This window comes from Ctenopharyngodon idella, chromosome 4 (genome assembly GCF_019924925.1).
Source record: "Ctenopharyngodon idella isolate HZGC_01 chromosome 4, HZGC01, whole genome shotgun sequence".
NCBI lineage: Eukaryota > Metazoa > Chordata > Actinopteri > Cypriniformes > Xenocyprididae > Ctenopharyngodon > Ctenopharyngodon idella.
The window spans coordinates 25798382-25825431 of NC_067223.1; the positions used below are offsets into that span (position 1 = coordinate 25798382).

Consider the following 27050-nt stretch of genomic DNA (forward strand, 5'->3'; position numbering starts at 1 on the left):
CCCCTTCATACATCGTCTAACATTCAACATGAAACTTTTATTTTTAACTTTTACTACGGAGCTGCAGCAGAAACTACTCACCCACAGCAGTTCTCTCTAGCTCTGCTGCAGATCGTTCAAACTCGGTGGGCTATAGCGCCACCAGCGCAGCCAATAGGAAGCCCGAACACATTACAGCAGGATTTATTTAAAGGACTCTTGAACTATTATATTTATCCCATTACACATACACAGATACACATGATTCACAGCTTCTTCAAGGTTGAAGTTGGCCCAGGCTCCAAACAGGAAAGTTTCTCAAAACATACTGATAAGTTGTACTCTTCTCTCAGTGAGAGGTACAGACAATATTCAAAATTATTTTCTAGTGTTTGAAAACGAAAATAAATGCTTTAACATAAGTTGAAGAAGTCATTCAATAATTTAATATTTAGAAAGATAAATGTTAATTAAAAACTCAAAAGATATGTATTAAAGCAGCAGTGGATTCCAGTATCCAACCCTTCATAATAATGAATATTAACATATAATATTTTGATAAATACACTGGTATTTTATATTCTTATTCTTCACATGTTTTTACATGTTTTGATTAACTGTGATTTTGTACAGGTCAGTCTCATATTCAGAAACAAGAATGTCCAGTACCGTCATACCCACAAACTCTGGGACGCTGGTCATCCAGTTTCAGTCATCAGAACAAACAGCACCAGCTGAAACAGGGACAAATGCTCCAGTGACTGTTCATGTCCCACAGGCAGCTTCACTTCCTCAAGGACTTCAGGCATTTCTAAAAGGACAACCAAAAGCACTTGGGGTGAGAAATCTTTCAATAATTGATTATCATATGTGTCTGTCAATGTGAAGGAGGAAATGTATGGGAACAAATCCAAAAAAGCAGTAGTACAAACATTCTGCAGATCTGGCAACCCTGCTCAGCTGACAACTGTCATTAATTATGCCTCCTGCAATAAGTATCTGTTTTCTGGCCTTACTCAGACTGTCCAGATAATGATCGGCCTGCTGATTCTCCTGTTTGGCATTGTGTCTATAGTCCATGCAGAATCCATCTTTGTCTACAGTGGTATTCCTTACTGGGGATCTCTCATCGTGAGCAAACATTATACAATTAAGTACAGTTCTGTCTTTTATAAGCTAAATATTCTAACTGAAGCTTCCTTTCTTTCCCCTTTCAGTACATTATCGCAGGATCACTGAGCATTGCTGCAGAAAATGTACTCCATGTCAAAGGCCCCTCCAGTCTGTGTTTGGTATGGACGCATCGCTTGTTATTTTCCAAGCACCATCAAGTTGTCAAAATAATTTTTGATTCGTCCATACATTTCAAAGATATTAGTTAATTAGTTAATCACAAAACTCACGGTTCGAATCATATCACAGTTTTCAAGTAACTTACGGCTCGTTTTTCAGATCAGCAAATAAAATAAAAATAAAATAAAAATAGCGTTTTGAGACAAATGTAACTTTGTGTTCCATTTATTACTTTAAGAACACTTTAAGTACTTCGAAACCACAGAAAAAACTATTAGCCTAACTAAAACAATATTACAGACAAGCGAGCAGACAGTAAAAATAAGAATACACACATTAAAACATTAATAAATACTACAGAACAGTTACACATAAAGTTAGATCTAACTGTAGTATTCAGGTACAGAAATGTAATAATTAGGTATAATTTCACTGCATGTATAGTGTTCACTGTGTAAATTTAACTGATTAATCAGTGTTAAAGCTGTGTTTTGTTGTTTAACATTAATGATAAAGTAGCAGTTATAGACTGCACAGGAACAATGCACGAATGTACGGGGAACCAATATGATGATTTGATTTCTTTCTCTGTTTGCATTCACATAACCGCCTGAATATATACAAGAATACTTCTCAAGTTTGAGATCAGTTTGTGTTTGTGTGTGCATTTAATTGCAAGGAGTCACAAAAAAGAGCTCAATTATGTGTTCGCACGTAACGTATCTAATCTTTAGTGACCATTCTAATTGTCATACATTCAATTCACACTAAACTTGGCATGCTTCTTCCCCAGACCCTAATGTTAAAAAGTTATCAAAGGAATGTGGCGCATAATGATTAATTGGCCTATATCTTGTGAACGCAAAGTCCAAACATCACAAAACTTGGACAACAAGACATTCTAAGTAAACATGCAAAATGTCATTAATTTCTGATGCTAAGGGGTCCTAACAGCCTTTTATATCAATGAGAATCAGAGGCCGTAGTGCTAATGTTGTCCACAAGAGGGAGGCACGGGATAAAATCTGTATAAATGGTTCATTTGAATGACTATGCATAGTATTTTCATAAAACTTAAATCTAATCAGTTTGCAAAGAAATTGGTGATCTCCAAATTACCTTTATTTTTACATGATACAGAAAACATGTCAAGTACCCAGACATGAATGAATGTATTCTATCCAATTAAAATGAAGAGACAATATTATGTCTGTTGTAAAATAGTACATAGAAGAATAATTTTATACAGAGACACCTGTATTATATTTGAAATTCTAAGACTTTTATTATATTTGAAGAGCAATATTGCCACTGTATAAATATTTTGTGTCTTCTCGAGTCATTTGAATTTGGACCCCAATAATTGCCACTTGCGAGTATTTTTAATTTTTATAGAGCTCCATATGTATCGTTTCATGATCTGCTTTAACACACTGGGTAAAGTGCTTGCTAACTTATTAACTTGTTTTTTTGTTGTTTTCTGCCCATAGGTGAAAGGTTCACTTGGAATGAGCATCATTAGCGCTATAACTGCAGGCATTTCCATTATTATACTTTCAGTGGATGTGTCTATGGGAGGACTGAACTATTACTGCTATCATCATGACTGTTCTCATAATGTCAAGTATATGGTATGTTAACAACTTTTCTATTCACTTTTATTTAGTAATTACAATAAGATCACTGTGTTGTCAGTAGAGTTGTTAAAGTCCAGCTGTAATCTGCAATAACCTGTCCATTCTTTTTTTACTGACATTTAATAGAAGAATCTAATAGACCTCCTACTATTACTGATCATTTACACTGCAAGAAGGCATTGACATTACACATTAATTGTAGACTCAATCTTGTTTATGTTATATTACCATATGAACCACAAGGATTGTACATTCTGCACTTGCAGCCAGTGTTCCAGTGTGAGTAACTATCATTTATTTTATTAATATTTGTGCTAATGATGAGTGTTTTCTCAGACCCTTTTCCAGGGGATCAGTGGTGTGTCTTTGGTATTCACTGTCCTTGAGTTCATCATCTCCATCTGTCTGTCAGCATTTGCCTGTAAAGCCAACGCCTGCTGTGCTCCTCAGGTGAGTCATGTGTTCAGGTCTAGAAGCTGAGTGGCCGCTACGGTTGCTAGGGTGTTCTGGGTGGTTGCTAGGGCATTGCAGATTGACAGACAGATGGGTAGTTTTTCAGTTTCAATAATCTGCACAAAGGCAGAAGTTTCCACACCAAAACATTTCAGCAGGATTTTTGTCTTTTCCTTCTTTTATTTCTATTTGAAATACAGTGCTGTCTATAAACCTGTAATACTGGAACTGTCTGCCAATGTTACTGAATTTATATCACAGTAAGAAGGTATAAAACACTACATGTGTATTTTTTCCACAGGTGCTGAATGTTCACCAAGTTGTAATTCCACAGCCCTATGCCTTTAGACCCAATCACTCCCTCGATCTGACCAAATCAGAGGTAAGAGAAGCTTGTAGCCCCAGTCTAACTGGACTTTGTGTAAAATGGTAAAAAAAAAAAAAATTAAAATAACTGTTTTCTGTTTGAATAAATTTTATAGAGTAATTTATTCCTGTGATCAAAGCTGAATTTTCAGCATCATTACTCCAGTCTTCAGTGTCACATGATCCTTCAGAAATCATTCTGATATGCTTTTTTTTTTGTCTGTGTCTTAGGCATGTTAGTATTTTCACCCCCAAAAATGGTTTTAAGCCAGTTATTTATATCTTTTGCTGTAGTGTGTCAGTAGGATATATCAGTTTACACTTCTAAACATTCCTCTTGCCATTAATTGTAATAATCCAGTGAGATTTTTGTATGCACAAGGAGTCTGACAACAGCCGGTGCTCCACACGGCGATCTGATCTCACCATCATCGAATCTGTCTGTAATTACATGAAGAAACAGAAAAAACTTAGACAAAATAAATCCAGAAGAACTGTGGCCATGTCTCCAAGATGCTTGAAGAAACCGACCTGCAAAGCTACCTGAAAAACAATGCACAAGTGTACCTGTAAACGTGTAAACGCAAAGGGTGATCAAAACAAATATTGATTTGATTTAGTTAACAAGTTAGTTGATAAAATCTATTTATGACATTATTTTTGAAAGCATGCTCACTTTACAGCATTTTACACAAGTGCCTAAAACTACAGTACTGTATTTTTGCAGGAAGGTTTCTTCAGGCATCTTGGAGACATTGCTGCAGTTCATCTGGATTTATTTTGTCTCAGTTTCATCTGTTTCTTCATGTAATCACAGACAGATTCGATAATGGTGAGATCAGATCTCTGTGTGGAGCACCGGCTGTTATCAGACTCATTGCGCATACAAAAATCTCACTGGATTAATACAATTAATGGCAAAATGAATGTTTGGAAATGTAAACTGATATTTCCTACTGACACACTACAGCAAAAGATATAAATAACTAACGTGCCTAAGACTTTTGCACAGTACTATTGTCACAGTTCCCTTGTCTCCCGGACTCCATTTCCCATGATCCTCTTGTCTCCACACCTGCACTTACTTCCCTCGTCATCTCCCCATCTGGACGAGGAGACGATTCGTTATACTGAACCTGAATGCCTCTTTTCCCTAGTCGAGTCTATTAATCTGATTCTCTTTCTTAATGGTTCCGAGTTCTAAATTGAAGAGGTTCAAAAAGAGTCATATTCTCCTCGCCCAGCCCTCTCGGAAATACAGGTGGCCTGGCCAGTTCACCAGCCACCGATTTCCTCCACCTACCGCTCCAGTGGGCATTCCCCTATGGCCTTGTCTGACCCTCAGCCCAAGCCGCTCAAAAAGAGGAGGTCCACCGCGAGGTCCAGATGGCCTAAGAAGCTGGCCACCGCCACGTCTTGAGCTCTCGCTTCCACCGGCTCCCACACTGGTGCCACTGGCACTTCTTATTGAGTATGAGGGAATGTCTTGGACTCCATCTCCAGACCCCTCATCAGTCATCCACGAGCCCGCTCCAGCCTTCGACGAACCCGCTCCGGCCCCCGCTGAGCCCGCCATGGCCTGCCAAAGCTCCTGACCCTCCATGGCCGCCCACGGCCCCTGACCCTCCATGGCCATCCAAGGCTCCTGACCCTCCATGGCCATCCAAGGCTCCTGACCCGCCATGGCCATCCAAGGCTCCTGACCCGCCATGGCCACTCCCTGCACTCCTTGTCTGTTCTTATTGTTAGTTAGATGTGTTTGTGTTGTACCTTTACTCCTTCATTGAATAATATATATATATATATATATATATATATATATAATATTCAAGAACTTAGTATTATCAGTAAATAAACATTGAAGCTGATGGCACACCTGTTTCTCTTGCAGATACCTCTGGTCAGCGACTCTTCCATGCATCACCATCCTGCAGAAAATCCCCCACAGTATGGTGACTGTTCTGCTCCTAAATATGAATCTTAAAAAGTGGACAGAGTTGTGGTCCTGCCATTGGGTTTTATGCTTTCGCAGGACACACAGGTTCTTCCAGTGCTTTACTGTCCTTTATCTTTGCTTTCCTTTTTCTAAAAAGAGAACATGAATGTAATCACTTGATCAAATTGTTAATACAGATTTCTTAGTCACTTTTGTGTAAACAATTACTGTAAGACAAGTTTCACAATTTTCTTTACATCAACAATGCTGCCTGATCATCAGTAAAACTCACTCTTTTTGACTTTAAAGATAATAAACTTTTTAAATACATTAACAAATATTATTGATACAAACTGATTGTTTAAAACTCGCAAAGCAAAAGCAATTATTAATATTATTTATAAAATTCCTCAAAGTCTCAGTCCTCTCTGTCTCCTTCAGCAGGCTTCATGTTTTGGGATTGAGAAACAAAATCAGAGATTAGAGTAGCCCAAACACAAGTCTATCCTGATAAAGTCTCATTTCTTTTCTTTCTGGATTTCAGGATTGGATCTGTTATTTTCCAGTGATAAATGGTCAGTGTTTATTAAGCGTAGCAGAACGAAAATGCTCAGAAAAACACAAAAATAACCAATTTCCACTTAAAATTAAATTTAAATTTATTAGTGCTTTTAGTGTTTTCAGTGATGTGCAGCCTGTATATGTCTGTTCACATTTCAAAAAATGTGTTTTGGGGTTTCATGACCCTTTAAATAAACACTGTCCAATATAATGAAGTGATTAATCGAGTGATGATTGAAAATCAGTGATGAACACCTGCTGTTAACAAGCAGAATCAATGAAGGAAAGAGGAACAACAAGAACAGAAAAAAGAGAAGAGACAAGCATGTTATTTACATGACCCAAAAATCCCAAATCCAATTCAGTTCCTCATTCGACAAGGCCATGGCAGAACATAAGAGTCAAGAATTTGCTGACCTCTGAGAGCGGAACCTCCGTTTCATTCAACTCCTTGTTGGGACTTTATGGGTTGAGGACTTTCTAAGCTCATTTTTGATAACATGCTGGCTGAACAGCCTCAGCCATCCACCTCCACTGTCTCTGTTGCCACAGACTATCCGGGGGATTGGGTTACAGTCCGTACCTGTTTGAGATCTTTAACAGCCACCTGGAAGCTCACAGTAGCTCCCATGTCAAGTTTGAGGATACAGCAATGTCTTAAGCTAGGCATACACGTATGTGTAGACATACGATCTTCCAACCGCCAAAATTCTCACCATAACGAGTGAGTTTATCTAAAAATCGTACAGACACAGTGATATGACACGATTTTACAACCTACCAAATTCCAAAGGAATCACATGAAGTTTTCCACCAAAAACATGGAGGAAGAGATTGCTTTCTTTGTGGCAGCAATAGCTTGTGAAGGAATAAAAATTAAAATAGTTTGGTTGAACAGCAGAGAACAGCATGGACTTTGCTCATAAAATATAATGAGGTGAGTGTATTTCTACCTATGCATGCTTTAAACACTCACTGATGTGGTCGTGGAAGATATGGGAAAGTATAAAACCATAGTGAGTCACGCAAGTTTGTCCAAGTTGTAACGTCATTTTTATACTTGAACAAATTTACAACCCGAATTCCGGAAATGTTGGGACATTTTTAAAATTTGAATTAAATGAAAATTAAAATACTTTCAAATCACATGAGCCAATATTTTATTCACAATAGAACATAGATAAATGTTTAAAGGGAGAAATTTTACAATTTTATGCACAAAATGAGCTCATTTCAAATTTGATGCCTGCTACAGGTCTCAAAATAGTTGGGACGGGGGCATGTTTACCATGGTGTAGCATCTCCTCTTCTTTTCAAAACAGTTTGAAGACGTCTGGGCATCAAGGTTATGAGTTTTTGGAGTTTTGGTGTTGAAATTTGGTCCCATTCTTGCCTGATTTAGGTTTCCAGCTGGTGAAGAGTTTGTGGTTGTCTTTGATGTATTTTTCTCTATAGGTGAAAGATCTGGACTGCAGGCAGGCCAATTCAGCACCTGGACTCTTCTACGACGAAGCCATGCTGTTGTAATAGCTGCAGTATGTGGTTTTGCATTGTCCTGCTGAAATACACAAGGCCTTCCCTGAAATAGACGTCGTCTGGAGGGGAGCAAATGTTGCTCTAAAATCTTAATATTCCTTTCAGAATTCATAGTGCCTTCCAAAACATGCAAGCTGCCCATACCGTATGCACCCCTTTAATGTACAGCATTCTGTGCAGAATTCAAATGGGTCGGATACGTTTTGTGGTCTGTGCCGACTCGTGGATATGATCTGCTCTGTGCTCCCGTGTCTCTGGGCCAGAGCAGACTGTGCTCGCGCTGCGGCGGTTCACATTATGCTAACACGAAAACAGACTTCATTCGCGTCAAAGGAAAGCATGTTTACACTGTCTGAATCGTTCCCTATTCTCTATATAGTGCACTATGTGCCATTCACCATGTAGAAAATAGTAAATGTGTGAGCAAATGACCGATTTCAGTCGCAGCTTCAGTGTCTGTTGATAGTGTAGGAGGGGGCGGGACTTCAGATTCTAGAGAGCATTTGATTGGACAGAAGATTTGACGAGAAACTGAAGTGTGATGGGATGTCATGAAAATCCGTGATCCATTTTAGCAGAAGTGAGAGACTGTAAGTTTTGAATGCTTATATCTCCTAAATGTGAATTTTGTCATTGTTTTGGAGCACACCAGCTTATTCATAACCTTAAGGCTAACATATTCATACTAAAAGATAAAAAACTGAATTTTTGATTTCAGGGGGACTTGAATGAATGCTATATAAAGCTTTTTATTTATTTTTTTTCTATGTATTTATTAACTTGACTGGTTCATTAACATGAAGTCAATATTCACATATCACAAGTCATTCACCAATGAAAAAGAAGGATAAGTTACTTGAAAACATTTTGAGAAACTGTGAAAGTCCCGTACCAGTAAGCACGAGGTCACTCTGTAAAACGCACCTGTCCTTGACCATCTAAAAAATTCACAAACAACAAAAAGAGACATTTTTTAATAGTTTCTAATACAAAATGAATCCTGTTACCTGACATGTGAGCATTCATGTCATCTACCGATGAAAAGGAGTTGCTTTACAACTTGTTGAGTGAGGTATAGACAGCAATGTGATTGGATGACTAATAACACAAAAATGTGTAAAAAAAGAAAAAAAAAAAAAAAATTTACATCCTTTTTGAGACTGTAAACATGATAAATGTTTGCTCAAATGAGCACTGTTTTCCAAAGTATAGCAATGAATCAGCAGTAAACTTACTCAGTAAAAAAGGATGCTTGTGAACTCCCTTTAAAGGGTCATAAAACCCTTAACCAATTTTCTGAGATTTGAGAAGAGTTGAACATCATAGACAATGTTACCATCCATTAGTTTTTAATGTAGTAGAAATCTTTTTGCACTATTTTTGGCTTCCGGGTTTAAATTAATCTTCGCGTCAGCATCACATGATGTGACGTTTTTCCTGTGCTATAATAGATTGATGACTCATCAGTGTCTCATAAATATTCATGAGACTGAGTGTCCTTATTCTATGAGAAGACGGCTTGCTTAATTATTTATGACAGAAAAATGATTTCCTCTGACAGGTGCTTCAAACAGTGAGATTGCATACAGTAAGTGAGAGAAGTATTAATGGATCAAAAGCGAGTGTTTTTGCTTTGAAAGAGTTTCTGCGTTGCATAAGTTCTCTTCAGTAGATTCTGAGTCTTCGACACAAACGTGATTCATCCACACTGAGTGTAACTGGTCTTACAAAGCCCTTTAATTCATCAAACGGCTTATAAAGGCACCGCAAAATAAGCCTCAAAAGTTATCAAAGATGCAACAGGATTTCAATGCAGAGAACAAATGTAAATAGCTGTGCATTTATTTATTAAAATTCTGGGTCGAAACAGAAAATTCTGGATGCACTTGGCCGAAAACTTAAAGTGACTTTTTAAAAATGTTTTTTTTTTTTTTGTATAATTGTATTATTATTATTAGACTTTTTTTTTATTAAATTAAATGAATTTAATGAATCTGATTTAAAAAAAAATACAAGCCAATAAAATAAAATAACCATATATTTATTTAAAGTAACACACCAAAATTAGAGAGAAAATATATTAAAATAATGTTAAAGCTGCTGTCCGTAACTTTTTTTGGTTAAAAATGATACAAAATCAATTTTTGAGCAAGTACATAACCAGCCAGTGTTCAAAACTATCTCCTTACCTTAGCCTGATTCACAACGGTAAGCTTGTAATAATGTTTTATAATTCGGGTGGTACTGGTGGGTTTTCACGGGAAATTCGAGCATGTCGCGTTTGTCTTTGTGTCATTACGTCACATCTGTTTACATGAAGAATGGGTCCCAGCTAGTAGGCTATATCACATGTGAAGCAGATCATTTATAGCCTTTTCTCACAGCAGCTGAAATAATTAAAGTTATCATTTTGATGGCGGATTGTATGGTATGACAAATTAACATTAGAGATTAGACTGTACGGGAATTGAAATCTACAGATATCGCTACACACTAAATACACACAGTCACGCAATGCTGATGTAGTTAACATTAACAATTTGAAAACTATAACAATAATAATTTGCAGTTTGATATGATCTGAGCTGAGCGATCATTAGATTTAATCACCATTGGCAACATGATTTATTGTAGTGCTTTATTTCTCAGTTGGTCAGAACAAAAGTGGCAGACATTACTTACTTGTTCAGATGACATTTTCTCTTGAAAATTCTTATTTTGGTCATACTTTAGGACTACAATCTGTGGTTCTGAAGTACAGTATCCACACTGACAGCAAACGTTAGGTTCATCCGTGTTGAGCAGTCATGCCGATGCACAACCCACATAAAGATGATAATTCTGCAAATAACTGCAATTGCAGGTTTCAAACAGAGACGGCAACAAAGAGGCAAAACTTAGACTTGCAGCTTTAAATATCAATATACTAATACCAATATATTAGTCTTCATTCAGTTCTATGAAACAGAATCAGATTTAGGGCTGCCCAGACTAAAGATTTTTGTAGTCAACTAGCAGTTGGAAAAAAAATATCAAGGAGACATTTTAATTGTTTAATAATAAACTAGTGTTTTCTGAGTCAGTGTCTGTTGCAAAGATGAAGTTGACGACGCTGACAGTGGACGTGCCTTTAGAGAGACATGCACATTTCATACAGATTACATAATCGGAGTATTTGTTTTCGATTCGAATTGGTTTCTATAAAAGTAGACATTTCATGCTTTCTATAGATATATTTGTCATGTCTGTGAGGCAAGTAGCCTATACGCAGAGTTTCAGTTCATTGTTTTACAAAAGCACAACATTTTATTGTTATTGTGAGTGTACACACAAAAGGTAGACCCTTTATAGTTTGGATGTGAATTACTCTTATCCGTTTGACTGAAAATGACGGAATATTTTAAGTTGAAAATGACGTAAAGGATCACGCTGGCACTCTATACTTCAGCTTCCACACTCAGCAAAAACACTTGGATATGTGCCTTATAATAGCGCACATTTATCAAGGTTAACTTTAGAGTGAGCGGCCATGTAAAGTTGCTGCTACTTACATGTTTCAAATGATAAGCCATATTTGAGGCTGATGGATGAACATTTGGATTTCCTGCCAGACATACTGTAATTACCACAAAGAACCGCCGTTAAAGGTGAGTTTGTTCACCCAAAATGAAATTTCTGTCATTTATTACTCTCCCTCATGTCGTTCCACACGCGCAAGACTTTTGTTCATCTTCAGAACAAATTAAGATGTTTTGGATGGAATCTGAGAGATGTCTGTCCATCCATAGACTGCCTTTGAAACTTGATCTTTGAAGCTTCAAAAAGTTCATAAAGAGATCATAAAACTAATCCATATGAATCGAGCGGTTTAGTCCAAATTTTCTGAAGAGAATCGATCGCTTGTTATGATGAACAGATTGAATTTAGGCTTTTACTCGCATGTAAACATTAATCAGCAAACATATGCTCAACTGAACCTGAATGACGCACAAGAACAAACCTCTTCCGGAAGCTCAAACCTGCTGCGTAACACGTGAGAATGAACCTTATTGGTCCTACGCTGACTGTTTTTGACCAATGCATTACGCTGGCACAAAGACCCCAACGCTGTCAATTAACCAAAACAAAAATAATGGGCCACCAATGTATGGGTTTTACGGGTCATTCAGACAAAAAAGGATGAAATGTATCAGCCCAAAAAGCATGTCAGTCCAGCAGGAAAATACCCTGTCTGCCAGATGGCCAGTCCGCCCTTGAGCTAGATAATAATAATATTAATGGGAAAGCAAGCCAAATATAATCTTGATATCATCAAAGGCATCAGCTACTGGCAATATCTCTGACTATCATCGATACACATCATCATCATCATCATGTCCCATAACCCCCCTTAGGAGGTCGTTGGGGCACCACAGACATTCTGTTGACCAGCTCGCTCCACTTCTCTCTGTCCTCTGCGGTTCTTATAGCTTGGCTGAGCTTCAGTTCAGTCCACTCTCAGATATTATCTTCCCATCTCTTTTTCTGTCCCCCTCGCTTCCTGCTACCTTGTACGGTGCCTTAATGGATGGTCTTTGATAGGCCTGATGATCTGGTGATATGACCATGCCATCTCTGCTTTCTTTTCTTGACAGTTACAAGCAATTCATCATATGGTCCGATGGCTTGATTGATCGTCTGCCGGACTTTTCCATATAGGATATACCCAGGATCGATACACAATATTGTTGTCTACTGCCACATACAGCTATCATCAGAAGCTGGTCACTCCTCTCTTTCCTCTATGTAATTAAATCTGCGACCGTTAAGTGCATGAAGTGTCCGACATACCACACTTCATATTTCATATGCATACTTACAGGCATTTAGAATGGTGCGTAAACAAATTTATGAGGAAAAACTGTAAATAATCTGCTTCATAGCAGATTCCAAGTGATCAAGAGCTTAGTTTGTTCCATTTAAACACATTTCAAGGGTTCCGCCAATAGGGGGCACTTGTCCAACGAGATTTAGTTTGGATGCATTTTTCTTTTTGTTAATTATTCTCATCTTAAACAGGGCAAACACAGAAAACTCCTGGGGAAGCAACTGAGATCCTTGTGACACTATTATAAAGGTGGAGTTTACTAAAGTGGAGAGTGAAGACATGAAGATTAAGGAAATATTCAGTTTGAAACATGAAGATACTGAGGAACAAACAAAGATGGCGTTTATTAAAGAGGAAAGTGAAGATGTGAAGATTGAAGAAACATTCAGAGTGAAAAAAGAAGAAACTGAGGAACAAACAGGTTGGTTTCATTCTCAAAACTGAACTCAGTCATTTGATCCTTATTAACATGTCCAGATCTACAGAAATGAGTGATATATTTGAAGAGTGTCCTAATATAAAAATGGTTTTATTTGACATGAGTTCCACGGTATGTGTTTTGGAGCAGGGTTGGAACCAAAGGAGCGTTCACGCCATGTTGTTATTATTGCATTTACGTCTTAGAGCTTGTTATTACAGCTTGTATGGTGGGAATTTTGTGAGGGCTCTTACTTGGACTGCTGCAGATTCATTTAGCTGTTGTTAGTGGTTCCATAGAAATGCATAATTCTTAGTCCAAGGATGTGAACAGTTCCGAATATATCTCCACTCTGTGGCCCTCCGGGAAATGCTTAAGGTGTTGGCCTGACATTAATAATACAGCGTGTTTCAGAGTGGAGGCAGCGCAGAAGCTGTGCATATGCAGAGATGGAGCAGCATGCTTCCATTGTGCTTTTACATTGGCAACGTTTGTCGCGTGTAGCTGAACCGCAACTTGCGACAATACAGAGGAGTATCATCCATTCTATCAAGTTTTCCTGTTGTTCTCCTCCGGCTACTGCCTGTCACGTGCTTTGATTTATGATGGGCAGATCAGATCTAACGTCACTTGAATCTGCTGTTAAAAACTAATCATCCACCCGCGACCCACCCGCAACTTTGATTTTCTCTGGTTTAGATATCTGCACACGATCGTCATGTTACAATTAATCAAATTCTTGTTAAGCATGATGATATGGTAACATGTAACAAGAGAGATGTAAAAAGGGGCACAACTTAGAAACGCATCCAAAATACTTGCATTGGTTTCTGGTTGCTGAAACAAGTCCAGATGCGATAGAGTCCAGAGATTCTTGATGATGTTGGGCTTTTCTGGATGCTCCACACTGAATCCAGTTAGGTTAACTTGAAGATAAAGTAGAATAGGAAGGAGTAGAGGAGCCATGGGGACAAGTTCACACCCCCTTGGCTGTACACCCCCATCAAGCTGCCTTCTTGAGCATCAAGTTATGCTTAAAGCTTTTTGAGTCAGAACTGTCGGACATTAGTTGTAGGAAAAAGCTAAGACATGGACATTGCACATGCGGCTCTTTAGCGCCCCCTTTTGACTAAAGTGCTCAAGTCAGTTTTACTAACTGAGGGTCACTGTCCTGCAGAGTTTAATTCCGTCTCTAATCAAACACACCCTAAGCAACCAAGAAGACTTTGGTTAGATGTGTTGAGGTATGTTTGATTACTGATTGATCTATACCAGGGGTGTCCAAACTCCTGGAGGGAGACCTGCAGAGTTTAGCTCCAACTTTGCCTCAACACACCTGCCTGGAAGTTTCTAGTATACATAGTAAGACCTTGATTAGCCGGTTCAGGAGTGTTTGATTGTGGTTGGAGCTGAACTTTGCTGGACACCCCTGGTATAGATCAATCAGTAATCAAACATACCTCAACACATCTAACCAAAGTCTTCTTGGTTGCTTAGGGTGTGTTTGATTATGGACGGAATTAAACTCCGCAGGACAGTGACCCTCAGTTAGTAAAACTGACTTGAGCACTTTAGTCAAAAGGGGGTGCATCAGTGCCAAAGACAGACTGTCAGTGACATTAAGGTTTCTGGCCACAGGTAAGTCTTAACATGTTCATATAGATGCCGTATAAATGAATTGGCTTTGCTTTGCCAATTTAAAAATAAATGTTCTTTACTCCTGTTTATTGTAGGCGAGTCCTTTGGCTTTCAGTTTCAGATGGGAACCACAACCATTGGTAGAACTCTAGAAGAAACATGCAAAGCTCTACACCGCACTATGAAGAAGGATTATTTGAAGGTTTGCAATCATATGCAAAAAAGAATATTCATAACAGAAAACTTGACTTCAGTATTGCCAAATTATTTTCACTTTATGAAATAAAATGAAATAACACTATAACACTTTACATTAAGTTTTCATTTAACAGTATTTAACAATATTAGTTTAACATGAACTATGAAAAATACTTCAAAAACATTAATTTTATTAATTTTCATTAATGTTAGTTTCAACATTTACTAAAACATTATTAAAATCCAGAGTTGTATTTGGTAATATTAATGCACTATGATCTAACATGAAAAAACAATTTCATTTTTACTAACATTAACAAAGATTATTAAATGCTGTAAAAATGTATTGTTCACTGTTAGTTCATGTTAGCTAATGCATAATCCAATGTCAATAAAACATTAGACTAAGCATCGTCATTTACATTTATGTTACATTTAGCAGGATGTGCTTTTAGGGGATCTTACTGATTATGCCATTTTAAACTAGCTGTGTGTTGTTGATCTGATAATGTCATGTTTACAGACACCAACTTCTGAAGAAGAGTAGAGGAAAATTTCAGAAGAATTTTACATGAAGTGGCAAATGTCAATAAACACCAGCTCAGAGAATAATACTCTGTTTCAGAGTTCCTGTTTGTGTGGGACAGGTATTGTTTTAGTTTGACGGATGTTTGTTCTTGTATTTTGCATAGATGCAAACTCCACAGCTTTCAGTGACAACTCACCTTTGTGAGATCAAAATCGGTCACCTATGAGATTTGCATAGATTACAAGGGTAAATAAAGAACTGGTTATTCAATAATGCTGTACATAGTTTTAAAGTAAAGAGTAAAGGAAACAATGTCTAAAAAAGGGTAATATGTATATGAGGTCTGAGGTCTGAGATGTGGGAACAGTGAAGAGAGAGAGGGCAAACAAAACCTGCATAGCACTTCATCTTTTATAACAAATGTGGACCAAATGTTGATTTTGGTAAAATGTTGCAACAATATGTTATTTTTTTTATTTTTATTTATTTATTTATTTATTTTTCATGAAAAATTACAGTTTTGGACATATTGTCACAGTTCCCTTGTCTCCCGGACTCCATTTCCCATGATCCTCTTGTCTCCACACCTGCACTCACTTCCTTCGTCATCTCCCCATCAGCACTCAGCACCTGCACCTGGACTTCATCATCAGCACTGCTTTTATAATGGACTCACTCCCTTCACTCCTTGTCTGTCCTCAATGTTGTTTAATACGTGTATGTGGTTATTCTCCTGTGTTGTCATTAAAATACCCATCATTGTGGATCTCCGTGTACGCATCATCTCTTCACACCGCTACGCTGTAACAGAAGGACAGACCAAACTGCTGGACATCCACTAGAAGAATGAGTATTCTCCGGGTCCCTGTACCCCCAACTACTCTCCAGGCAGAGGACCGGCTTTGCAGTCTGCGGCAGAATGGCAGGCCGTTGGAGAGGTATGTGGAGGAGTTTCTGGAGGTCTCCTATTTGGTGAGTTGGACTGATGCCGGCCTCAATGCTGTTTTTCTGATGGGACTGGACAAGGACATGATTCGCTATAGCGAACCTGCCTGTTATTTCTCCCTAGTCGATTCTATAAATCTGATTCTCTTTTTAAATGATTCTAATTTCGAAGTTGATGAAGTTAAAGAGAACCAACGTTTTCCTTGTCCAGCCCCATCAGCAGCTAATCGGGCATCGCCTGCTCACCTCACCCCAGAGCCCTGCACATACCGCTTCAACTGTCCTGTTCGTTCCTGGCCGTCAGCATTTCCTCGGGGTCGGAGTTGGGTCTCCGACAGCGCTGACCTGGGAGCCAAGGTGGCGGACCCTATGTTGACATCTGTGAGGTCAGCGCTGAAGCTTACCACCATCCCAGTGACCGCTCCACCCCGAGAGCCCTCTCCAGTCTCCGCAGAGCCCACTCCAGTACCAGTGGGGCTTCTTATTGTGTATGAGGGGATGGACTGGACCCCTCTTCAAGCAGCCGAGCCAGCCGCTCCAGCCGCCGAGCCAGCCGCTCCAGCCGCCGCCGCCCACGAGCCCACTCCAGCCCACACATCAACTCCATTCATTGGACTCCTTAAGTTTCTCCTCAGCCCCCTTAATGATTTTTTTTGGGGGGGGGCCTAATACCCGTGGGTGGGGAGAATGTGGGCGGGGTTTCCAAGGCTCCTGACCCTCCATGGCCTGCCAAGGCTCCTGACCCTCCATGGCCTGCCAAGGCTCCTGACCCGCCATGGCCTGCCAAGGCTCCTGACCCGCCATGGCCTGCCAAGGCTCCTGACCCGCCATGGCCTGCCAAGGCTCCTGACCCGCCATGGCCTGCCAAGGCTCCTGACCCGCCATGGCCTGCCAAGGCTCCTGACCCGCCAAGGCTCCTGACCCGCCATGGCCGCCCTCGGCCCCTGACCCGCCATGGCTCTTGGATCCGCCCTGGAGACCTCCGTTCCAGTCCGCTCCTCTCCCTGCACCTGCATGAGGTCTCCAGGGCGCCCACCCCCCCTCCCGGTTGTTCCTTCTACGGCGCGAGGTCGCGCCTACTGGGAGGGGGAGGTACTGTCACAGTTCCCTTGTCTTCCAGACTCCATTTCCCATGATCCTCTTGTCTCCACACCTGCACTCACTTCCTTCGTCACTCATCACCTGCACCTGGACTTCATCATCAGCACTGCCTTTATAATGGACTCACTCCCTTCACTCCTTGTCTGTCCTCAATGTTGTTTAATACGTGTATGTGGTTATTCTCCTTTGTTGTCATTAAAATACCCATCATTGTGGATCTCCGTGTTCGCATCATCTCTTCACACCGCTACGCTGTAACACATATAAGGTAATAAAAAATAAATAAAAATCCCTTGAAGTAACTACAAATGAGCATGTAAAGCAAATATCTTTAAAAAAAAATTTGGTGCAGAGCATGCCCCCACCCCACACAATGTCCAATTTTGTGTTGTTCATGATTTCCTGTCCTTTTGTAGTCTTGTACTTGGTCTTTGTAGTTTCCCTGCCTCAATTGTGCCCTGGTGCTCCTTGTTTTCCCTTGACTAGTCATGTATTTTTAGTCCTGTGTTTTACATTTGTTTTGCATCTACTGTTGCTTTTATTCCTGGACTTCGTGCCGTTTCCTCTCATGGATTATTGAACAGCTTTTAATCAGCATATAGATCCAGCTTCCTCGCTTCATTTTTAACAGCATACTAGAGGTAAGTCTTGCACTACTTATTATTGGGCCAAATTTGTTAATGACTCTGATTGGGACCTCATGAGTTTTTTGTTACAAATCAGGAAAGATTAATCTCAAACAGAGATAAACACAGAAATTCTACCATGTTAAACATTTTCTTAGTAAATTTAAGAAGGACACTGATATTAGCATTAACGTACGGAAGAGGATTAGGGCCAGGCAATAATAAAAAAAAAAAGAACCATCTCAAGATTAAAGTCATTATTAAACAAGATTAAACTCGTTAAATTTCCACAAAAAAAAAATCAAAATAAAATATCAAGAATAAACTCATGAAATTGTGAGAATAATGTCGTTATGTTTCGAGAAAAAAATAATTAAATTTCGAGAAAAAAAGTTGAAATTAAATGTTGAAAATAAACTCGTTAAATTTTGAGAATAAAGTCGTTATGTTTCAAGAAAAAGTAACTTTTCTCGTTAAATTTAAAAAAAAAAGTCAATAAAATGTCAGAATAAACACGCATTGAACAGTCATGTTCATTACTGATAGAGGACATGACAAATTGGATCACTAGTCAAGCTATATTTTAGGCTTTCTTTTAGTAACTAAGATACTATCAGCTTTAGCTAATTATAACTTTTATGTGTATTTGTCCGTTCAAGCACAAGAAATATGTGTGCGCTATGGATGAAGCGCCATATGCACACCAGACGCAGCACGTTCTCAGATTCAAGGTGGCAGAGCAAAACAGTGAATCTAATCACCATACAGACAAAAAGTTCACTTCAAGAATGAAAAAAGTGGTGTCGATGTGTTTTACTGTATATGTGCGAACAGAAAAAAAAAAGGACAATCTATTTTTCTTTATAAGGCGCATTCTGGAGGAAAATGCTTAACATGTAATTAAACGATTTGTAAATAAACTGCTTATTTGCACATAAGCATGGTTTATTAATTAGGTGTGTACAGAATTTGATCTTTTAATATTCCTGTTAATGCATTAAGCCATGTTAAGCTTTTTGACTCCGTGATCCAACTTTGTCATGTCCTCTATCAGTATGCAATGAACATGACACTGTTCGAATGCGTGTTTATTCTCGACATTTTTTCTCAAAACATAACGACTTTAATCTCAATTTAATTAGTTTATTCTCAACATTTTATTTAAATTTTTTTCTCAAAATTTAATGAGTTTTTTCTTGAAACATAATGACTTTATTCTCGACATTTTATTTTGACTTTTTTCTTGAAATTTGACAAATTTTTTCTTGAAACATAACGACTTTAATCTCGAGATGGTTTTATTTTTTTTATTGCTTGGCCCTAATCCTCTTCCGTACTTCCGTATTAATGTAAGTCGTCTTACAAAAATAAAAATAAAACCCTTTTCTCAGTATTCTTACAAGAATTTGAGAATTATAATATATATAGTTATATTTCTACCATTTGAAATAACCATAATAGGGGCACTTTAAAAACTATGTCGTCTTTGAACAAGGTGGTTTGAGTAAACTGAAGCATGTAGAAAAGACATGTTATGGCTGTGCTGATCATTGTCACATTTTTGAACAATATTTACAAGCCTGTTTCCAAACCAGCATGTAGATTACATAAAATACAACTAAGCCAAATTAAGTAAGATTTAATTTAATCATATTATTATGAACGGGAGTATATATTACAGTGGAGTGTCAGGCTTTATTCCCTGGAAACAGCAGCTTTGCCACCCCTCATAACCATCTGAGCTTCACCCACTTATCTTTAATTCTGGGAAACAGCATCATAACACAGGATGCATTATCTTAGAGGAGAGTGTACTATAAAAACACAGCAAAAAAACAACATCTGAAGAGTGATTTTTTTTCTTTCTGGTAAAACAAAATAGATTTACTTGGTATCAGTGTTCTGTCACTTCTGTCTTGTTTATTTCTTGGTTTTGTGACAGAGCTCTGACACTCCCCTATTGCCCTGTCTTTGAGCGAGCGTGTGATCTCGAGAGTTCTCCCAACATGAAACAAGACACGCAGACAAGAGAACGTACGGCCCGAGTACTCTCGTACGCTCACACAAAGACAGGACAATAGGAGAGTGTCAGAGCTCTGTCACAAAACCAAGAAATGAACTAGTCAGAAGTGACAGAACCTGTGGGTTGGGGGATTTCCAGATATCGGACCACCACTTCAGGCTCACCATCAGACTGCCATCAAATATTAAACTTGCCTGATCATTAACCTCCTAAGCACTGGGACCATTTTGGGGATTTCCGCCTGTATGTGGCCTACCCAAATTGAAAAGCTTTTTTTTTTTTTTTTTTTATTAATTCTTTTTTTAAAGTGTATAACTTGGGCCCTGAAGACAGTTTTGGTTGTTTCCTCTAGATTTCGGCAAACACTGGAAAAAATAATTTTGTCTCTATCATGTTGTATGCAAGAGTTATTCAAACTAAACATAGTTTTGACATTTTTTGTCAAATAATAGTTTATCAGATTGGTTGCTGTGGTTTCACAATGAGTATAAGCATTGTAAATGCAGTAATACAGTAAATATGTATACCAAACACAAAAAGTTCTCTCCACTAGCTGGTTGAGGCAATCATCACTTTAGCTTTCAGTTTGGCTTTCAAAGAACCCTTTTATCAATGGTTTTTTCCTTTCTAGATGTAATTATCGAAATCAAAACTATAAATCTACACGAAAACTATGCATCAGCCAGAACTAATCTGAGAGATCAGCCTCTGAAGTGTCAAATTTCTCGGTTTCTGAATGGACAGTTGCCTTGTTTGACATACAGTATGTCCCCACAAACGCTGAGTTCGGAGCATGATTTATATACCATTGACATCCTCAGAGAGCACTAGCACGCTTTGAGATGGTTTGGAGATCACATGTTTTTCCGTTCGAGAGCGCATTTCCTGTTCTGTACATTAGCGACAAAACAGTTGATTATTTACAAACGAAAGCTCACAGAAACGTGAAAATGCTGCCAAAACAGCCCTGACCCATTGAGGCATGGACCCCTGAAGGTGTGCTGTGGTATCTGGCACCAAGATGTTAGCAGCAGATCCTTTAAGTCCTGTAAGTTGCGAGGTGGAGCCTCCATGGATCTGACGTGTTTGTTCAGCACATCCCACAGATGCTCGATTGGATTGAGATCTGGGGAATTTGGAGGCCAAGTCAACACCTCAAACTCGTTGTTGTGCTCCTCAAACCATTCCTGAACCATTTTTGCTTTGTGGCAGGAGCATTATCCTGCTGAAAGAGGCCACAATCACCAGGGAATACCGTTTCCATGAAAGGATGTACACAGTAGTGTACTGTTGGGTTTCAGTCAGGGCCTTTTGCCAGTTGATCTTCAATCACAGTGCACACCACTATGCATTATAACAGCTTGTGGCATCATGAGAGGTTGTGTCATAGAGGGAAGGTATGTGCCATCTAAATGGTTGCAGCAATGAGGACTACAAACCAAGATGGCCACCTGGTCTGGCAGCACAATTACCAGGTTCCTCGGTGGTGGAAGCACAGCTGTTGCAAGTAAAGGAGAAAAGCTGTAAGTGAGCTGAGAACAAAGAGACTCGCTGTGTCCGACATCGCCCGATAGGGCACTATTTGAGGGGACAGCCATTTGTAGTGGTGTCTGAAACCATAGTGGACGATGTTGAGTGCACTCATTCAATCCCACAATGCACCGCAATAACGAGTGTACAACTGATGCACGCTCAACGGCTAGAGAATACCCATAATGCACTGTGAGAATCAAGTGCTGAATGAATTTCCGTGGAAATTCGCCAGAAGATGGCGCCCGCAGCTGAATCAATTATCCATTCATTTTTCAAACCGCACTGGTCCAACTGTGCATCCAGCAATGCTACAAACAGTAGTCGCTTGTGTTCCTCAAATCATTTCCTGATTTGCAAGATGATGCTGTCGATTAGCGCCATGTATAGCTGTCTGTAGTGCGTCCGAGTCTGTTCGGCCTCTGGCTGTGCTTGGGTGTCCCACAGCCTCCACTGTCCTCTCATAGATGGCATCAATTTTTCCACACTCACCTTCAAGAATCTGGCAAAAACCTGCAATTCTGGCCAGACTGAACTGCACCTCTAAGCTCCTTTTTTGCAGTATTCCGAAGAGCACATCGGCAAAGTCAAAAATGCTGATGAAAGCAAAAAGAAGAAAAACACAAGTCAAACGGTACATTGTGCATCAGGACAAGTGTCCTGATGCACAATGTACCGTTTCATGGTCAAAATCCTGTGCGTGATTGAGGAAGTGCTGGAAAAGCGTGACCAGCTCAGCTGTTTTGTCATGGGCCGTGCCCACCAACCTGGAGTTAAAGTTCCATCTCACCTGGAGACCCGCGGCAGCCTCCTTTTGCAAAACTCATCCAGCAGTTTTGTGCGCTTGGAATAACGTGTAAAAAATGCAGACAACCCTCCCTTGCAATCCTTAATTTTTGATGCTCCTTGAGACATCACAATATTTAATGTGTGTGCATAACAGTGCACAAAAAAGCCTGAGGGATGTCTGCTTTTACGTGCGCCTATACGCCATTAAGTCCCGATTATATTACAGTGGCTCCGTCATAACACTGTGCCAATAACTTTGTTTTGCAGTCGTAGCTGCCCAACACTTCTTCAAGTCCTGAAGATGGTACATCATGAGCTCGTTTTTTTTCTGTGGCATTCTCAAACTCCAATGTCAGTAACATACCGGAGTACAAATGACAGCTGTGGAGTGTTGCTGAAATCGGTGGTCTCATCTACCATAACTGCGACAAACCTGGTGTTGTTGATCTCTTTTTTGATGGCATCATTTAGCACCTCAACAACAGAATTTATGAGATCATTTTGAATTTTCCCCGATGTTCCCATAAAAATGGTGGCCGTGGCAAGATGGTGGTGTCGTAAGTCAGCATTGTATTCTGATAGCAGAGACAGTAACTCCAATTAGCTCGATTCAGGGACTCCTTCCCCTCGTCTTGTCCCGAAAGACAATTCTTGCTGTCCCAAAAAAGACACAATCAATGAGGTGCTTCAGTATGTTCCGGGTTTTTCTTCACTCTCTCATTGTGCAGGCTTGTCTCTCGTCTCTGGTCATCCAGCCGCAAATCCACCCTGGACTCACCAAAGGTCTTCAAATGTACCACCGCTGTGAGGTGACGCTCGGATGCCTGGTGTTTGATAGCTGCCTTGATGAAGCTATTAAGGCTGTTAAAACCTGCGCTGTTCCATGTTCCCTCACTGGTATTAAAAACCAAACACGGCCAGCAAAATAGCTTGTTCCACTCAGTGCTAGCTGTTAGCCAGTCATAGCAGTCGTAGTTACCCTCACTGAAGTGCCGCACAAAACCTTTTCCTGGCCTTGGTCAGCCCAGCTTAGGTGTAGGTCTACCTTTGGAAATTATCTCTTTCTTCTCTCCAAACGAGTGCCTTGAAAAAGGCACATGAAAGAGATTGAAAACAGGATTGGTAAGAGGTGTGGCTACGGCCATTGCTTAGTTCACGTACAACACTCACAACCTGCCAAAAGTTCAAACTGATGATGACATCAGTGGGGGCTTGCGCTGACACATCGCTGGGCCCCTTGGGGCGTTCTGTCACTACACATCAAAATTTGATTGGCTGATGACACACATGTCATGGCCCTGACAGCCCACCACTGGGTATACTTGGTCTGCAACAATGCTTAGGTATGTGGTATGTGTCAAAGTAACATCCACATGGATGGCAGGACCCAAGGTTTCCCAGCAGAACAGCATCACACTGCCTCCGCCGGCTTGTCTTCTTCCCATAGTGCATCCTGGTGCCATGTGTTCCCTAGGAAAGCGACGTACACACACCCGGTCATCCATGTGATTCATCAGACTAGGCCACCTTCTTCCATTGCTCCGTGGTCCAGTTCTGATGCTCACTGTTGGCTCTTTCGGCGGTGGACAGGGGTTCAGCATGGGTACCCTGACTGGTCTGCGTCTATGCAGCCCCATACGCAACAAACTGATGCACTGTGTATTCTGACACTTTTCTATCAGAACCAGCATTAACTTCTGGAGCAATTTGAGCTACAGTAGCTCGTCTGTTGGATCGGACCACACGGGCCAGCTTTCGCTCCCCACGTGCATCAATGAGCCTTGGCCGCCCATGGCCTTGTCGCTGGTTCACCACTGTTCCTTTCTTGGTCCACTTTTGATAGATACTGACCACTGCAGACTGGGAACAGCCCACAAGAGCTGCAGTTTTGGAGATGCTCTGACCCAGTCGTCTAGCCATCGCGATTTGGCCTTTGTCAAACTCGCTCAAATCCTTACGCTTGCCCATTTTTCCTGCTTCTAACACATCAACTTTGAGGACAAAATGTTCACTTGCTGCCTAATATATCCCACCCACTAACAGGTGCCGTGATGAAGAGATCATCAGTGTTATTCACTTCACCTGTCAGTGCTCATAATGTTATGCCTGTTTGGTGTAATATCTGTAAAGTTATTCGTAGAGTTATTCTAGTTACCAATAATTCTGTGATATGACTGCTTTTATATTTTTTTTCCAGAATATGAAGACCACAGATTGCTCATTATAATAATGAATATTAACATAAAATATTTTAATAAATACACTGGTATTTTATATTCTTATCCTTCACATGTTTTTACATGTCTTCATTAACTGTGATTTTTGTACAGGTCAATCTCATATTCAGAAACAAGAATGTCCAGTACCGTCATACCCACAAACTCTGGGACGCTGCTCATCCAGTTTCAGCAACCACAACAAACAGCACCAGCTGAAACAGGGACAAAGGCTCCAGTGACTGTTCATGTCCCACAGGCAGCTTCACTTCCTCAAGGACTTCAGGCATTTCTGAAAGGACAACCAAAAGCACTTGGGGTGAGAAATCTTTCAATAAATGATTATCATATGTGTCTGTCAGTGTAAAGGAGGTAATATACAGGAACAAATAAAAAAAAGCAGTTGTACAAACATTAACTGTCGAGTTGGGCGGGTTTTGTTGTGAAGATCTGGCGACCCTGCTCAGCTGACAACTGTCATTAATTATGACCCCTGAAATAAGTATATATTTTCTGGTCTTACTCAGACTGTCCAGATAATGGTCGGCCTGCTGATTCTCCTGCTTGGCATTGTGTCTACAGTCCATGCAGAATCCATCTTTGTTTTCTTTGGTATTCCTTACTGGGGATCTCTCATCGTGAGCAAACATTATACAATTAAGTACAGTTCTGTCTTTTATAGCACAAGCTAAATATTCTAACTGAAGCTTCCTTTCTCTCTCCTCTCAGTACATTACCGCAGGATCACTGAGCATTGCTGCAGAAAATGTACTCCATGGCAAAGGCACCTCCAGTCTGTGTTTGGTATGGACACGTCGCTTTGTAATTTCAGAGGTCCAAACACCAGAATTTTGTGAACCATGAATTTTCAGTTCATCAATGCATTTCAAAGATATTAGTTAATTGGTCAGTCAGCCAGCACCCATTTTTATGAACTGACTAGTATTTGCTGTAATGGTGCAATGAATCACAAAACTTACGGTTCAAATCATATCATGGTTTTCGAGTAACTTACGGCTCATTTTTCAGATCAGCAAATAAAATAAAAATAAAATAAAAATAGCGTTTTGAGACAAATGTAACTTTGTGTTCCATTTATTACTTAAAGAACACTTTAAGTATTTCGATACCACAGAAAAAACTATTAGCCTAACTAAAACAATATTAAAAACAAGCGAGCAGACAGTAAAAATAAGAATACACACATTAAAACATTAATAAATACTACAGAACAGTTACAAATAAAGTTAGATCTAACTGTAGTATTCAGGTACAGAAATGTAATAATTAGGTATAATTTCACTGCATGCATAGTGTTCACTGTATAAATTGATTAATCAGTGTTAAAGCTGTGTTTTGTTGTTTAACATTAATGATAAAGCAGCAGTTATAGACTGCACAGGAACAATGCACGAATGTACGGGGAATCAATATGATGATTTGATTTTTTTCTCTGTTTGCGTGCACATAATCACCTGTATATATGAGAATACTTCTCAAGATGGTTATTTTGAGATCAGTTTGTGTTTGTGTGTGCATTTAATCACAAGGAGTCACAAAAAAGAGCTCAATTATGTGTTTGCACGTAACGTATCTAATCTTTAGTGACCATTCTAATTGTCATACATTCAATTCACACTAAACTTGGCATACATCATCCCCAGAATGTTAAAAAGTCCTCAAAGAAATTTTGATTTGTTTTTTTCGTTGGGGAGAGACTGGCTAATATGTTTCTGAGTGTGCCGCATGAGTAATTGGCCTATATCTTGTGAACACAAAATCCAAACATCACAAAACTTGGTACACATGGACAACAAGACATTTTGAGTAAACGTGCAAAATGTCATGACTTTCTGATGCTAAGGGGTCCTAACAGCCTTTTATATCATTGAGAATCAGAGGCCGTAGTGCTAATGTTGTCCACAAGAGGGAGGCATGGGATAAAATCTGTATAAATAGTTCATTTGAATGACTATGCTGTCACAGTTGGTCTCAAACACCAGGCGAAATGAAGAAGAGTAGGTGAATACAGGCTTTAATGATAACACGTAGGAATAACACAACCATACAAGGACAAGAACGGACCAGGAATGAGGATGAACACAGGGCTTAAATACATGTCGCAAACAAAGGGAACTTAAAGAGATAATTAGACACAGGTGAATCAAATGAACTAATGAAACAGAATGGGGAAAACTAGGTCACAGGGGAAGCACAGAAACATGAGGATTTGTAACAGTTCGCCCCCTCCCGGATAGGCGCGTCCTCGCGCCGTAAGAGTCCAACTGAGGAGGGAGGGTGGGGGTTCTGGAGGAGGGCGGAGTAAAACAAAAAACAAGAAAAGAGTCCAGGGAACAGAAAACACAGTCCAAGGGTGCGTGGAGGGTGGGAGGAGCCAGGGGAAGACCA

At 39.6% G+C, this 27050-nt stretch overlaps 1 protein-coding gene across 7 annotated transcripts in view; it reads left to right on the plus strand.

Annotated features, from left to right (window-relative positions):
• The window catches only part of LOC127511240 (membrane-spanning 4-domains subfamily A member 4A-like), a 57752-nt gene that overhangs the window by 11311 nt on the left and 19391 nt on the right, over positions 1-27050 (plus strand). For 3 of the 7 annotated variants that reach the window (XM_051892026.1, XM_051892027.1, XM_051892029.1), the window contains exons 2-4: positions 613-817; positions 1000-1110; positions 1197-1271. In XM_051892026.1, the coding sequence (XP_051747986.1) occupies positions 638-817; positions 1000-1110; positions 1197-1271 (366 nt within the window). In that variant the 5' untranslated portion in view covers positions 613-637. Of the gene's footprint in view, positions 1-612; positions 818-999; positions 1111-1196; positions 1272-2762; positions 2904-3245; positions 3360-3663; positions 3745-5619; positions 6074-18034; positions 18099-24755; positions 24961-25168; positions 25280-25370; positions 25446-27050 lie in introns of those variants that run through there. The other 4 variants (XM_051892031.1, XM_051892032.1, XM_051892030.1 and 1 more) reach the window with 4 other exon arrangements.